Source organism: Pongo pygmaeus, chromosome 16 (assembly GCF_028885625.2).
Source record: "Pongo pygmaeus isolate AG05252 chromosome 16, NHGRI_mPonPyg2-v2.0_pri, whole genome shotgun sequence".
NCBI lineage: Eukaryota > Metazoa > Chordata > Mammalia > Primates > Hominidae > Pongo > Pongo pygmaeus.
In genome coordinates, this window is record NC_072389.2 from 61486887 (window position 1) to 61503313 (window position 16427).

Below are 16427 nucleotides of genomic sequence, written 5' to 3' on the forward strand. Positions count from 1 at the left end.
TGCAGTCTGGAACTCCTGAGCTCAAGTAATCCTCCCAGCCTGAGTAGCTGGGGCGACAGCTACCATGCCTGGTTATGGAACCTTTTGCATAACATATTCCTATTTTATGGAATTACTATTCCAAGGAGCATATTTTGGGAAACACTGGACTACTATTTCCCATCCTCCTTTGGTTGACTCTCAGCAGACTAGGCCTTTTGTACACCACATATTAAGAATTCTTTCTCATGGGAGGCTGAGGCAGGAGGATCACTTGAAGCCAGGAGTTGATTCAAGACCAGCTTTGGCAACATAATGAAACCTCATCCATACAAAAAAACGAAATTTTTTTTGCCAGGTTTGGTGGTGTACACCTATAGTCCCAGCTTCTCAGGAGGCTGAGGCAGAAGGATCACTTGAGTTGAGCTCAGGAATTTGAGGCTGCAGTGAGCTATGATCATGGCATTGCACTCCAGACTGGGTGACAGAGTGAGACGATGTCTCAAGGAAAAAAAAAGTTATTTCTCTTACATTTTAGTCCCTACTATACCTCTCCGGTAGACCAACGTAACTGAAGTAAAATAAGGGGACTCGGTAATATAGACTGAGAAACTTTTACACTCAGCTGGGTTTAGCTAATAATGCTCTGGTGTTGGATATATCAAGGGTAAAATGTTACCCTCACTATTAAACTAATCATGAAAAATGTAACTGGATCAGCTTTATAAGTGTATTATGACATTATACATCTAAAAGTGTTACAACTCAGATAAGAAATTTAGTTTAAGATATGCTGGTTATTGTTAAAAATTACATTTTCACTGCAAAAGCACTAAAACATTAACAAAAAAATCTATTCATATTTATGCTACTGCAAATATTTTCATTTGTCTTTACCGATAAACAGACAAAATTTTTCATAGCTTTAAAACTAGAAAAGATACTTTCTATTTTTTACTTCTAGTAGATTTCATATTGTCTTCATAATTGGAATCAACTTAAATATCTAACATTATTTTAGCTATTTTACTTTAGTGAGCACACTGTAAGTTTTTAAAATGGCATTCAGACAACCTGCTTATAAAACAGACTGCGTTTACAATTATTGGTTCCTAAAATTCAGTAAGATAAGTCCAGTTTTTAATTTTTCATTTCACATTACTTTCTATTTGGAAAATTAAGGAACATTTTCTTGATTATAAGCTCATACTTCAGAAAATCTGTAAAGAATGATATAGCATAGTTTTCTAAAAGTCTGGGATCTGAAATCAGATTATCTGAATTAAATGTCTAACTCTACCAATAGGTAAGTTTTAAAACTTTAGGTAAATTACTTAAACTTGTCTGTTTCTTCATCTGTAAAATGACAATGATGACACATTAACCTCACAGGCAAATTATGAGGACTGAATGATAAAACATGGGAAGCCTTTGTCTGCCTCATAGTAATTAATAAATACTAACAATAACAATAAAACAAGGAAACTTTGTTTAGGGGATATTATGTGCATATTTACTTACTTTTTGATAATCACTGTTTATAAATAATCATCCGGTAAATATTTACTGAGTGTCTTCCATGAAAAGACAGTGTTAAAGTATTAGGGATATAGAGACATAAGACCCAGCCCTTACTTCCAAAACTTATTTTTGGAGAAGAAAACAAATTAAGCTGGCGATAGCATAGTACATGGTAATAGCTTTGATAGGGATATACACAGGGCACAAGAAAGCTGGGGCCCTTAACACTGGACAGCATGACTAATAGGTTGTCTCATGACACATATGTTGCTAACCACCACATTCTTTTTCTTCCTCCGGTTTAGACTAGAAAACAAAAGATGTCCTAGTTCCACTTGCAGGTAGGGGTAGCCATGTGACATCACTCTGGAGGTTGAAGTTCCTAAAGTGGTTTTCCTGAATATAAGGAGGTGTCCTGAATAAAAAGATGGCTTCCCTAGAAGAAAGCCCGTTTGCCCTTCTTCCCTTTTTCCTGCCTTAGTCTTTGGACTAAAGGCATAGATAGTGGTACAGCAGGCCATCAGTGATGTGACACAACAAAAGATAACATAGCAAATAAAAAAGAGACTAGGACTCTGGTGGCATTGCAGTTATTGCAATACTCTTTAATGCCTAACTTTGGACTCCTTATTTGGTGACACAAATTCTTACTACTTTAAGCCACCAGTTGTTTCATTCTATAGTTAGGATTTTCTATTATCTGCAGATAAATGCATAGTCCTAGTAGATAAAGATTTCCGAAAATGGTAACTTCTGAGCTAGTGCAACAAAAGGAGTAGAACTTAGGCAAGTGAAGAAACTCAGGAAGAGCACTGCTGGTAAAGTGAATAACACCAACAAAGGCCTGGAGAGGGAGGGAGCATGAAGTGTTCTACAGTAAGCACCTTCCAGTTTCTTGGATGGCTTTAGCCAGGTGATTCCAAACTTTCTGCATCTTCCACCTGCTATGTTTAAGAACTTCAATACTCTGCCCTCAGTAATTCCATGTGGTGAGCATTTATTTTTAAACAGTAAGTTCTGTGATGATGAACATAAAATGCAATCCTTGACTAATGTTTAGACTTAGAAACATATATTTATGGAAAGTAAGTCAATTTGATCCACATTATGAATTTACACATATAACACCCTCAACTAAAGCTGCCATGTGTGCTTATGTGCTATGCACTTTATTAACACTAATTATCTCATTTAATATATATGACAACTCAGTGGAATAGGTACCATTATCCTTCTTTATACCCACCTAAGTTAGGTTAGAATTATGGGAATTGAGAAAAGAATGGCAGGACAAGAATTCAAACTCAGTTGTGTTTCATTCTATAGCCTCTGCTCTGAGCCACTCTGCTATAATGCTAGTCAGTTTTGGTTTTTTTTTTTTTTTTTAGTTTCTAGTCTATTTGTCCTACTTCACCTGCTTAAATCCTTCCTGCATTTATGCAATAAATTTTAGTTCCCCACGACCACTCTGGGGATGAGAGTGGGGGTGGATTGGTTATCTCTTAACAGGTGAGTATGGAAGGGAGGGGCATACTAAACCGAGTATAGCAGGAGCAAAGGGAATGGCAGAAACAGAAAAAAAAAGTTCTTCCCTTCTAAAGGAACGAGTTATCTTTACTTATTGGCAAACCAGGAGTAACTCCCAAAAATATTTCCAAATATTTTATAAGTGTATGATCTCTAAAAGGTATAAATTTAAGGTGGCAACACTTCTATTTTAAACCGCAATATGTTTAATGATTGATTCATTAGTTTATATTCATTCATACATTCAACAAATATTGATCACGTTCATGTGCCTCTGGGTATATTCCAATGCATATGTTCCTATACTCAAGAAGCCAAGACCAAATAAAAATGCCAATTATAACTACCATAAAGGTTATTGTATCACACAAATAAAGGTAACCACAGGATATAATGGAACAGAAAACATAAAATTCAGACCAGAGAAATCATAGAAGGCTTTCCAGAGGGGTTGATATCTAAGACGAATCCTAAACTATAAGTATGTATTACAAAAAAAGAAGGAACAGTCTAGAATAGAGTTTCTCAACCTCAGCACTCTGACCTTTCGGGCTGATAAGTCTGTTATGGGGGTGGGGGATATCCTGTTTTGGAGGATGCTGAAACAGGATCCTTGGCCTCTTCCCATCTGATACTGGTAGAACTCACCAAGTGTGAAAACCCAAAATGTCTCCATATATTGTCAAGTGTCCCCTAGGGGCGTGGACGGCAAATATTGCCTCTGGTTGAGAACCACTGTTCGAGATCTCTGTTGTCCAAATCATTACCACTAGCCACATGTGGCTATTTAACTTCAAATTCATTAAAATTAAACACAATTAAAAGTTCAATTCCTCAGTCACACTAACCACATTTCAAGTATTCAGTAGCCACACATGGCTACTGATTACCACACTGAATAGTGCATATATGATATAAAACATTTCTACCACCACAGAAAGTTCCATGGATAATGCTCTTACAGATTGAGGGAGTAAATATTCTCTTCTATTCCACAGCTTGCTGATAGGCTGTGGGGAGAGTGGAGAAAGATGAGGTTGGACAAAAAAGGTAAGGTCTGAGTATGAAGAATCTTCCACACCATAAGGCAGAACAATGGGGAGCCAATGAAAGGTTTTAAGCAAAGGTGTGAAATAAACAGAACTTTATAAAGACGACTATGATGATAGTGTGGAGAACGAATGTGGAAAGACTAGAAGCAGAAAAAGCGTTGCAGTATCTCAAATAATTATGATCTGGATTAATGCAGTAGCAGTAGGAATACACAAAAATAGAGCAACCAAGGAGTCAGAACTGATAGGATCTGGTGACTGACTAGTTGTAAAGCAGGTTGAGGAAGAGTCAAGACTGACCACCAGGTTTTTAGGTTACATGAGTGAGTACTATTCACTTAGTATGATAGATAGAATAATGACCCCAGAAATGTTCATGTCTTAATCTTTGAACCCCTGGAAATTTGCATGGCGTGGGACCAAATTAAGGACCTTAAGATGGGGAGATTATCTTGGCTTCTCTGAGTAGGATCAATGTATACTCAGGTATACTGATAAGAGCGAGGCTGAAAGAGATTTGACTACAAAAAAGGGCCCTGTCAGAATGATGCAATGTAAAAAGGCTCAAGCAGCCATTAATGGCTTTGAAGATGCAGCTACTAGAAGCTAAAAAAGGCAAGGAAACATATTCTTCCCTAGGGTCTCCAGAAAAAAACAAAACAAAACAAAACAAAAAACCCATGGCACTGCTAACAACTTAGTTTTATCCCCGTGAAACCCATGTCAGACTGCTGGCGCACAGAACTCTAATCAATTTGTGTTATTTTATGCAGCCTCTAAACGTATGTTAATTTGTTATAGCAGCAATAGGAGACTAATACAGATAGTTATAGAAGTGGGGGTATGATATGAGTTTGGCTCTGGAAAAGTTGAGTTTGAAGTACCTATGTGACATCCAGGTAAAACTGATCAGCTGATAAAGAGTTGGATTATATGGGCCTAGAGCTTAGGATGGGGACATATAATTAGGAGTCATTGGTATAATGAGACTAATTGAAACCATCAAAGTAGATGAGATTATTTTGGACAAATATAGACAAAATGCAAAGCAACAGACACCCTTGAAGGGTGTGAGAAGGAATGGCCTAAAATGTAACAGGAAAACCAGGACAGTGTGGCATCTTAAGGAATTTTTAAAATGAGAATGTACCAAACTGGAGGGATGAGGGGGTAGTGTGTGTATGGAAATGGTCAACAGAGTGAACTGAAAAAAGGCTGTCATTTGGGACTGATATTATATTCAGCAGTAAGGGGTCATGGTATCCTTTATAAAAGTTTCAGAGGAGTGGTATTAAAGATTTTTGTTACTGGGGTTCAAAACTGAATGGAAGGTGAGGCATGAGACTAATTCAATCAACACTTTGACTAAACTTTGACTTTCTTCTTTCAAAAGGAAGAAGATACAGTGGTAGCTAGAGGAAAGGTTGTGGGTTTCAGGAAGGATTTCTTTTTTAAATATGGGGGTAAAATTAAGCATTTAACTATTCATGAGAATAGGCTAGTAAAAAATAAGAAAACAAAGAAGTAGGAGAAAGAGAATGAATCATGACATGAATTCTGAGATAGGAATGGATGAGACCTAGAGGGTAGGCAGAGAGAGGTCAGCATTCAGACAGGCAGAAGGACAACTCTTCTGTTGAGAGATAAGGGAAAGAAGACAAGAACGGGTATAGAATTGAGCAAGTATTAAGTTAGGGACAAGAAATGGTATTAATATGGTGGAGTACCACAAGGCAACTTCCTATTTTCTCAGAGAAGTAGAAGGCAAGATCATTTACCGGCAGCAAGAAAAGAAGAGGTGAGTTTAGTAGCTTGAGCTAAAGAAGTCTGAAACAGGTTTAGTGGAGAATAGTGGAAAATAAATCACCAAAGAAACAGAGGGTGTGAAGGGGCCTATATATTTTATTGAATCCTTAAAATAGCTGTTAATAGACTTCTGCATGTGGCCGCAGTGGAGTACCTGATACTGCGGCAACTCTCCCAGCGCCACCATCTCAAAACATGAACAAAATATTGGAAACAAGTGTTTTCAGAAACTGGACAGCAAAAAGCATAGACTGTTAGACCTGAGAAAGAAAAAAAAAAATGAGACGATTCTATCTGAAGACAACTTGACTGTCATGCAGAAAGGAGCAACTTAAGCAAAGCAAGGCAGTACTGCAGAGCTAAAGAGAAGGAGGTTAGTGTTCGAGGTGGCAAAGAATCGTATGGAAGAAAAATAAAGAAACAGCTTCAAAATTTACAAAAATCCCTATGTAGATTTGGAATTTGGACTCTATAGCTGAAAACTAAACTATATATGTAGATAGAAACTCCAAAAGGCTGGGCAAAGAGCTACCAGGGATCTACAAGTGGCTGACACATGTTCCAGTTCTGCTGAAACAAACTTCAATACACTTTAAAGGAAGAGAAGAACAAACTTCAATACACTTTAAAGGAAGAGAAGAACAAACTTCAATACACTTTAAAGGAAGAGAACTCAAATGCTCAAAAACCATAAAAATCAGTGTTCAGCACTAAATTAAAAATTATTACATACGCAAAGAAGCAGAAAATTATGATCTGTAATTGCAACGAAAATCAGCAAATAAAATGGACCACAGGCCGGACACAGTGGCTTACGCCTGTAATCCCAACAGTTTGGGAAGCCAAGGCATGTGGATCAGCTGAGGTCAGGAGTTCGAGACCAGCCTGGCCAACATGGTGAAACCCTGTCTCTACTAAAACTACAAAAAATTAGCTGGGTGTAGTGGCAGATACCTGTAATCCTAGCTACTCTGGAGGCTACTCCAGAGGCTGAGGCAGGAGAATCGCTTGAACCCAGGCGGCAGAGGTTGCAGTGAGCTGTGGTCCTGAAATGCATTGCAGCCTGGGCAACAAGAGTGAAACTCCATCTCAAAAAAAAATGGGACCACAAAAATGATAGAGATAATACAATTAGCAATCAAGGAATTTAAGACAGGTATTTAAGACAGAAACAAAATGATAAGATGATAGAGAAAATGATAGAGAAACAAATGATAGAGATACTACAATTAACAGTCAAGGAATTTAGGACAGGTATTTAAGACAGAAACAAAATGGAGGATATAAAAACTACTATAAAAAAGTGGAATTTCAGGCCAGGAGCGAAGGCTCACACCTGTAATCCCAGCACTTTGGGAGGCCGAAGTGGGTGGATCACCTGAGGTCACGAGTCCGAGACCAGCCTGGCCAACATGGTGAAACCCCGTCTCTACTAAAAATACAAAAATAAGCCGGGTATGGTGGCAAGCGCCTGTAATCCCAGCTACTTGGGAGGCTGAGGCAGGAGAATCACTTGAACTCAAGAGGCGGAGGTTGCAGTGAGCTGAGATTGTGCCACTGCACTCCAGCCTGGGAAACAAAAGTGAAATTCTGCCTCAAAAAAAAAAAAAAGTTGAATTTCTAGAACTGAAAAAAATATAAGATCTAGAAGAGAAAATTTATTAGATGGGATTTATAGCAGATTAGATAGTTCAGTGGAAAAGAATAAGAAAAGTGATAATAGAGAAACAAACAGTAAGTATAGAAAAATTGTTGGATAAAAATCAGCATGTGGCTGGGCACGGTTGCTCACACCTGTAATCCCATCTCAAAGCACTTTGGGAGGCGAAGGTAGGCGGACCATGAGGTCAAGAGATTGAGACCATCCTGGCCAACATGGTGAAACCCTGTCTCTACTAAAAATACAAAAAGTAGTTGGACATGGCGGTGCATGCCTGTAGTCCCAGCTACTCGGGAGGCTGAGGAAGAAGACCCTCGCTTGAACCTGGGAGACGGAGGTTGCAGTGAGCCGAGATTGCGCCACTGCACTAAAGCCTGGTTGACAGAGCCAGACTCCGTCTAAAAAAAAAAAAAAAAAAAAAAAATCGGCAAGTAACTATGATTTAAAAAGCTCTTAGCAAAATAGAAACAGAAAGTAACATGTTTAACCTGATGAAGAGTGTCCATGAACAAGCTAACGTTAACTTCATATTGTATGGTGAATGAATCACTGTTTTTCCCTTAAGATCCGGAACAAGGCAAGGAAATTCACTCTCACATTTCTATTAGCCTATCTCCCACAGGTCCTAGCAGTACAATAGGGTGAGAAAAAGAAATTGGCATATAAATTAACAAGAAATTAAAATTCTTTTTATTCGTAGATAATATGATTGAGTGGGTAGAAAATCCTAAAGACTACATAAAAGCTACTAGATTTAATAGGTGAATGTAGCAAGTTTGCAGGTTACAAGATCACTATAACTATTAGCAATAAAACAATGGATAACAAAAATTTTTAAATGCCATACTCAGTAGCATCTAAAAACTTTTAGTTTTAATAAAATGTGTACAAAACCTATACACAGAAAATAACAAAACACGCTGAAAGATATTATAGAAGAACCAACTGAAATGGAGATACACCAAGCTCATGAATTAAAATTTGTTAATAAGACATCAATTGTGTCCAAATTGATCTATAAATTTGATGTAATCCCAATAAAAATCCAAGTACAACTTTTTTTAAAAATAAAAATTGACAAAGTAACTCTGAAATTTGTATGGAAATGCCAAAAAATATATGAACCATTTATATTATCTGATATCAAGATTTTCTATAAAGCACAGTAAACAAGACAGTGTAGTGATGTCATAAAGGCAGACACAGCAATCAATGGAAAATAAGAGTCTAGAAAAAGACCCACATATAATGATTTTTGATATAGGAGGTGACTGGGGAGGGGTAGACTTTTCAATAAATGGTGCTGGACAACTGGATATCCATCCATATTGTAAAAAATAAACCTTGAAGTTCAACTTAAAGCAAACACAAATTTAACACAAAATGGTTCAAACATCTAAAAGAAAAACACTACAACTATAAAACTTCTAGAAGAAAACCTAATAAAATCTTTATGAGAAGATTGAGATATCTGGAAAAGGAAGTAAAGAGGCTGGCCAATCCTTCCTACAAACAACTATAAAATGACACGAAATGGTCAGAAACTAGGCTCTGGAAACTAACTACAGGCAAACAACATATTGGGAAGTGTTTAGTCATTAGTGACTACTGAACTTTAGGTAGTAGTAACTATGAGAGTTTATTATTCTCGCTTATGGCTGCTACCATGACCTATCCCACATGGTTAGAATAGTAGTGTTGTTAGGATGAGGCGGCCTGTGTTTAAACACACAAAGAAAAACACAATGACAAAGAGTCAGACAACAGGAAATCTTAATAGAGAAACTAGAACATAGATAATCAGAGAAAAATGTAAATAGAGCTTCAGAGAGAAGAGAATAATAACATCAATCATTTCAACATATGTGAAATGGGCATTTTAGAAGGGGAGCAGAGAATCCAGGGATGGAAAAAGTATTTGGAAAGATAATGGCGGAAAACATCCCAAACCTAACTAATCTATGTGAGCTTAACAAAGCCCAAGTAGGACAAACATAAAGTGATCCACTATATACATAGTCAAACTGTTAAAAGTCAGAGAGACAGGAGAAGTGAATGAGTGACAGAATCAATCTAGGATAAATCTTAATACCAACAAAAGAAAACTTACATACAGGAAGACATTAATATAATTAATGGCTGATGTCCAAAACGTAATGGAATAACATATTCAAAATAATGAAAGAAAAAACAAACAAAACTGTAAACAGACATTCTATTTCCAGCAAAATCATCTTTTAAAACAGAAGGCAAAATAAAGACATTCATAGATAAACACAGAATGAGAAAAGTCATTACACACAAACCTGTGGTATAATAAATACTAGAAGAACTGCTTTAGACTGAAAGGAATCATCCTTGATTCCTCTGTTTCCCCTCCACATTGAATCTATCAGCAAGCAAGGCCTACTAGTTTTATATCCAAAAATGCCTTAAATCCATCTACTTAAAAAAAAAAAATCTTCCATTGCCATCATCTGAGCTAGAGCCTTGAATTATCTACTGGACTTCTGCAATAGCCTAACTAGTTTTCCTGCTTCTACTCATATCCCCCTACAATCCACTGTTCCAACAACAGCCAGGGTATTAAAAAAAAAAAACCAGATTGCACTATTCTCTGCATAAAATCCTCTAATCAGCTTTCATGCACGTAGGATACTACTTGCCATGAGTAAATATGTAATACATGAACTACTTCCTGCTTGAACTTTTCTATCATTCTCTACTTCCTTCCGTAAGTTCCAGCACACTGGGATCCTGCCACCCTATCTAAGGTTACCCTACCCACCATCGCTTGCCTCCCTTTCCCTTTTAAAAATTGTGGAGTATCATTTATCGTTATCTGAATTGTAATGCTTAATTATTTGCTCACTTGTTTAATGTCTACTTCACCCAATAAAATAAAAGGATCATGAGAAGAGAGATCTTAGTATCTTGTTCATCACTGTATGTCCAGGAACTAACACAGTATTTTTAAATTACTGAGTAAAAATTTACATATATTCTAAAACTTACACTAAATGTAAACATTTCTGAACTCTTAAAAGACTTTAAAAAGAATTTTGTTCTTATTTAGTATTGTATAAATGTCATATTTTATAATTTATACCAGTCTTCTGCCTCTTCTTAATGAAGAGAAAAAAGTGAGTGATCCTCCAAAGTTATCTCAAGTATTGCAAAGAAAGTGGGTGGCCTTATATAGACAAGAACTGTGTCTGTCTCGCTTACCACTGTACTCTCGTACCAAGAACAGGGTCTAGTGTATGGTAATCATGAAATAATTACAGAATGACACATTAACAATGAGGCTCTTAAGAGCTGTAAGACAGAGGAAATGCTCTGGGGGTTGGTGGCAATGTATTACTCCCTCCACTCCCAGTCACCACTTTTCTAGGTCTTAAGAGTACTCTTGAATATATCTCTCTATAACAGACTAAATTTCTTAAGGGCATGGAATATGTCTTTTCTGTTTTGTATTCCTTATGAGTAAAACTGGCAGACAGAAGATGTCCAATAATTTTAATAATTTTTTGAATGAAATGCAAGAGCATTGGTGTCTTCATTTGTAAAAGCGAGGTAACAAGATTACCTACTTCAGAGGGTTATTATAAGACAAAAAAAAAAAAAACTCGAAAACCAAAAAACTACACACACACACACACACACACACACACACACAACAAAAAGAAGAGTAAGTGAAAGGAAAAAGAAAAACACCTCCACAAAGTCCTCTTTTAAAGCTAGCTATTAGGTTAGAAAAGTGTAAGAGAACTGATTAAATTTCCTCTTCTCCTATAAACTATTCCTATGTATTCAGCTACCTATAGGATAATAAGCTAATAATAATATAAGCTAATAAGACATCATACTATTTCAGCACCAGACACTGAAACAGACCACCACCACCACCACCACCACCACCAACAACACAGTCAGGTTAGCTTATAAGCAAGACCCAAACTTGGATAAGAGAAATTCCCAAGTCACAAGTGGGGACAGAGAACTATACTGACAATTTGGGGAATCTAACAGTACAGAGCCTTCGTGTGTTCTAAAGCCTAGAGGCTATCCTTTTGGTAAAGATTTTATGAAAGAAATTAGCAGTATTCCAGATGTCCCAGTAGCTGCAATGCTCCTTCCCTCACACGTTAAAAGAAGACCTAAGAAACTACTACTATACTAACACAATCTAAATTTATTATTGTGGCTTTAAATCTTAAAAGCTGGCAACCCAACAAAAACTAATCCACTAAGCATCTTAAAAGCTGTTTTTGAAAACAAATTTTTACAGTTCTATTATGTAGAATCTAAACTTAAACTATTATTATGGCTTAATTCCTACAGGCTGCCAACCAAAACATGAAAAACACACTATCTCAACAAAACTAACTCATTAAACATCTTCAAAAACTTTTCTCTAAACAAATTCTTAGAGTTATTAGAATAGAAAAATAAATATCCAATTTAATTGTTCGTTTAAGCAGTCTTTCAGTAAGAGCCAGTTAAGATTCAAAAACATGTAATTACCTCAGATTGTGATTTTATTATTGATGAGATACAGGAAAGTATCTAGGTAGCTTATAAACAATTCACCTGAGGGGGCTGTAATTAAAATATCAAATACTATTCACTGGAGCTAGATTATATTTAAAATCAATATTTACTTGAAAATTGTATATTTTATATCGTCGTAAAAAACTTATTGCAAAAGAATTTTAAGGTTAGTTATTTCACTTACCAAAATGCAGTCCACTTTAGATTGTACAGTTTTGCTAAAAGAAAGAGAAAGTTAGGTTAGTACAATGAAAAGTTTATTAACTATCTGCAATATTCTCAAAAAGATGTGGTAATTTAGTCTTCCTTACTAAGAAAAAAATAAATACAGCTTCCTATTAAGATTAGGGATTGTAGCCTAAATCTGTGTTTTTCACAAAGCAAAACAAAAATCTATTTCCCATTCACTGTACTACATTTAATGTTAAAGCATGGTTAAAATATTTCCTAAGTTTATTTTGAACAAACAATTAAATTTTTAACAGTGTGTAAGTGCAGATTTATTACTATACTTACAAGTATATTTATTACTATGCTTACAACAATTATGATTTTTACCGTCTGCCTGCCACTCTGGACAATAATTTGCTTAGCACTTAAAAGTCATAACGATGTACTACACAATCTGTAGCTTGTAAGATTTGATACATAAAAGATTCTGTTCCCTCCTCTCTCTGTCTCAACACACACACACACACACACACACACACACACCACAGTAACAAGAATCCCTAGACATAAAAGCAATAATAAAAGATTAACTAATATAGTAATAAATTGGGAGGGCAGAAAAATACACTTAGAAATAAATAATACAATAAAGCCACTATACATCAATTTAACTGAACTACTGAATATAAGTGAACTGTTAATATATAACACAAATGAAGCAAGTATAACTGTTAATATATAACACAAATGACGCCAGTATAAAATAATTTAAACAACTATCCTTTGGATTTTGTTATAACACATAGGAAAGTGAAAATGCAAAGAAATCGTGCAAAATGTTCAGGAACAGTTTACACACAATCTTTAAAAGATGTTAAAACCAAACTGTCTTCTGTAAAAAGTTATAAAGCCAAATATATGTAAACCAAAATTGGTTACTTGCCTTTGTATGTAGCCATACAGCTAAGCTATAATGTAAAAAATTAGTATTTAAATCTCATTTAACACAATCATTAATAACAAAATTTTATACCTGTACCCAGATTTCAAATTTCATTTTCTAAACAATAAAATATGACTGGATTCAGTTTAACTGCAAAGTTCAGAACGACTAAAAAGAGCAAAAAAAAAAAGTAAAGGATAACTGTAGGTTAAGAGGGACTGAAATCCCCTTCCCACAGTCCTACAAAAGATTTTTAGAGGTTTTAAAATCTCCTTGTATAGCTTATAATTCATTGGCCCCTAACTTGTCCTATTTTTTCTCTTCTCAATAACTCCCAGTTTCCTCTGAGATCTGAGAGTAATCTATATATTAACAACTGCTGCTAAAAAAGTAATATATCAAGGATCCAACCATCTCTCATCACCTTGGTCTAAACAGTCATTACTGGCCAGGCATGGTGGCTCATGCCTGTAATCCTAGCACTTTGGGAGGCAGAGGCAGGTGGATTGCCTTGGCTCAGGAGTTCAAGACCAGCCTGGGCGACACGGTAAAACCCCGTATCTACTAAAATACAAAAAAAAAAAAAAAAAAATAGCCGAGCATGGTGGCTTGCACCTGTAGTCCCAGCTACTTGGGAGGCTGAGGCAGGAGAATTGCTTGAACCCGGGAGGCAGAGGCTGCAGTGAGTTGAGATCGTGCCACTGTACTCCAGCCTGGGCAACAGAGCGAGACTCCGTCTCCAAAAAAATAAAAAAATAAAAAAAATAAAGAGTAATTATTTCTTGTCTAAGGTGTTACAATAACCTTTTAACTGGTTTCTCTGTTTCTATCTTTGCCCTATCACCAACCACCACATCCTGTGGGCTACTCCCAACAAAGTGGCCAGAGTGATTCTTTTTGAAGATGACATTAGTCCTTTGCTCCAAAGTCTTTACCATGGCCATAAAAACCCAGTATGACCCAATCCTCTGCCATCTTTCTGGTCTAATCTCATACTAGTCTATTCTTCATTCATTCAGCTCTAGCCAGGCAGCCTCCGTGATAGCTCCACGGCAGGAGCGGGCCCTGCACTGGCTTGCTCTGTCAGCCTCTAGGACTTTTCTCCCATATAACTTATCCCTTTACTTTCTTTGTTACTTTGCTCCATGTTATCCTCAACAGACAGTCTTCCCTGACTTCCCCATATAAAATACTCCCAGTCAATCTCTATAGCTCTCATCCTGCTTTATTTTTCATCATTGCACTTATCACCAGCGATGTTATAATTTTATGAATTTGTTTACCAGCTATCTTCCTTGACTAGAATTTAAGCTTCATGATAGCAGGCTTTGTCTGTTTTGCTCATTGCTGTGTTATCATCTGGTATATGTAAGGAGTTCAATAAAATCTGTTGAATGAATAAATGAAAAAAAAAATTTCAGTCCCCCAGAAGAAGAAAAGTCCTTGGAAAGACTGGGACCACTTAAGAATGAGTTTTTGTATAAATTAGTATGAAAATGAAATGTTTATTTTATAACATATAGATCTCAATATATTTTCATTCTACCAGTAACTGACTACTCTATGGGATTATCTAAGGAGGATGGTTATATCTACCTGTCACAAACAACTTGGTAAAGCTCTAAAAAATATATGTAAATGATAGCCTTTTAAAGCAGGGGTCCCCAACTCTCATCCCTGTTAGGAACAGGGCCACACAGCAGGAAGTGAGCAGCCAAGTGCATTACTGCCTGAGCTCTGCCTCCTGTCACATCAGTGGCAACATTAGATTCTCACAGGAGCCTGTGAACCCTATTGTGAACTGTGCACGTGAGGGATCAAGGTTGCATGGTCCTTATGAGAATCTAATGCCTGATGATCTATCACTGTGTGCCATCACTCCCAGAAGAGACCACTATCTAGTTGCAGAAAAACAAGCAGGCTCCCACTGATTCTACATTATGGTGAGTTATATAATTATTTCATTATATATTACAACGTAATAATAACATAAATAAACTGTACTATAAATGTAATAAGCTTGAAGCATCCCCAAACCATCTCCCCCACCCCTCCATCTGTGGGAAAATTTTTTGTCTTCCATGAATTTGGTCCCTGGTGCCAAAATGGTTGGGGACTGCTGTTTTAAAGGACAGAGTTATAAAGAAAATTGAAAGCCCTTCTGGTAGATGAGGGCTCTGGAATCACTTAACTTAGCCCCTTGATTATTTTTACTTAAACATAATAGAACAATATAGATGAAATTTAAGTTCCCCTTTTCTTCTGCCTAGCCTTATACCCCTCCCTACCTTCTCAAAGGCAACTATCATTAATCCAATATGTAAACTTTCCAGTTGTTACTTCAAGTTGTTACTTGTATTAAACAAAAATCTATAAGCAACATACACTGTTCTGTGAAGCTTTTAAATGTTTATGTAAATTCCATTACACTGTACTTTTCTACAGTTTTTGTAACTCAACATTGTTTTTGAGATCCATCTATGTTGATATACTTAGATGAAATTCATTCATTTTAACTACTAAAAATTATCCCATTGAATGAATAATCAAATTTATTCATCTATTCCTCTACTGAAAGGTAATTACGTAGCTTCCAGTTTTTCTACAAACGATACTGCCATAAGTCTCTTTGTATATGTCTCTTGATATATACCTGTAAGAATTTCTCAGCTTTAAATCTAGAAGTCAATTTTCTAGGGCTTATAAATGTTTTTTTCTATTTTATTTTATATTAACAAATTTCTCTCTCAAACACTTGTATCCATTTATACTTCCATTAGCAGTATATGGTAGTTCCTATTTTATTACCTTGGATATATATGCCATTTATACATGATATAGGTAATACATATATACTAAAAAGTTACTATTCCAATGGGCATGAAATTGTATTTTTTTAAAAAATTGTCTTTTCCTCAATTACTAGCAATGTTGTGTGCCTTTTTACCTGCCTGTTAGACATAGGGATTTTCTCCCCTATGAATTGTTGGTTCCTATCCTTTGTGTACTTTTAAGCGGAGCTATTTCTTATTACATTATAGAAGCTTTATATATTCTGGATACTAATTCTATTATATATATTTAACTTTGTTAATAACTTTTATTAAAGTTAACATTTTTGATCTAGTCAATTTTTTTCCTTTATGACTTATTTTTATGTCTTATTTAAGAAATCCTATCTAGCTAAGGTTAAAAGCAGTCTATATTTTATTCT

The 16427-nt window shown here is 35.9% G+C and overlaps 2 protein-coding genes across 4 annotated transcripts in view; both read right to left on the reverse strand.

Annotated features, from left to right (window-relative positions):
- NEDD4 (NEDD4 E3 ubiquitin protein ligase) overlaps positions 1-16427 on the reverse strand; it is a 613929-nt gene that overhangs the window by 329543 nt on the left and 267959 nt on the right. The gene's annotated exons all lie outside the window — the stretch shown is intronic.
- Positions 1-16427, reverse strand: part of RFX7 (regulatory factor X7) — a 161321-nt gene that overhangs the window by 71703 nt on the left and 73191 nt on the right. For 2 of the 3 annotated variants that reach the window (XM_054451606.2, XM_054451607.2), the window contains exon 3: positions 12284-12317. The exons of the other annotated variant lie outside the window; for it this stretch is intronic. In XM_054451606.2, coding sequence (XP_054307581.1) covers positions 12284-12317 — 34 coding nt within the window. The remainder of the gene's footprint in view (positions 1-12283; positions 12318-16427) is intronic. 3 annotated transcript variants of the gene reach the window in all.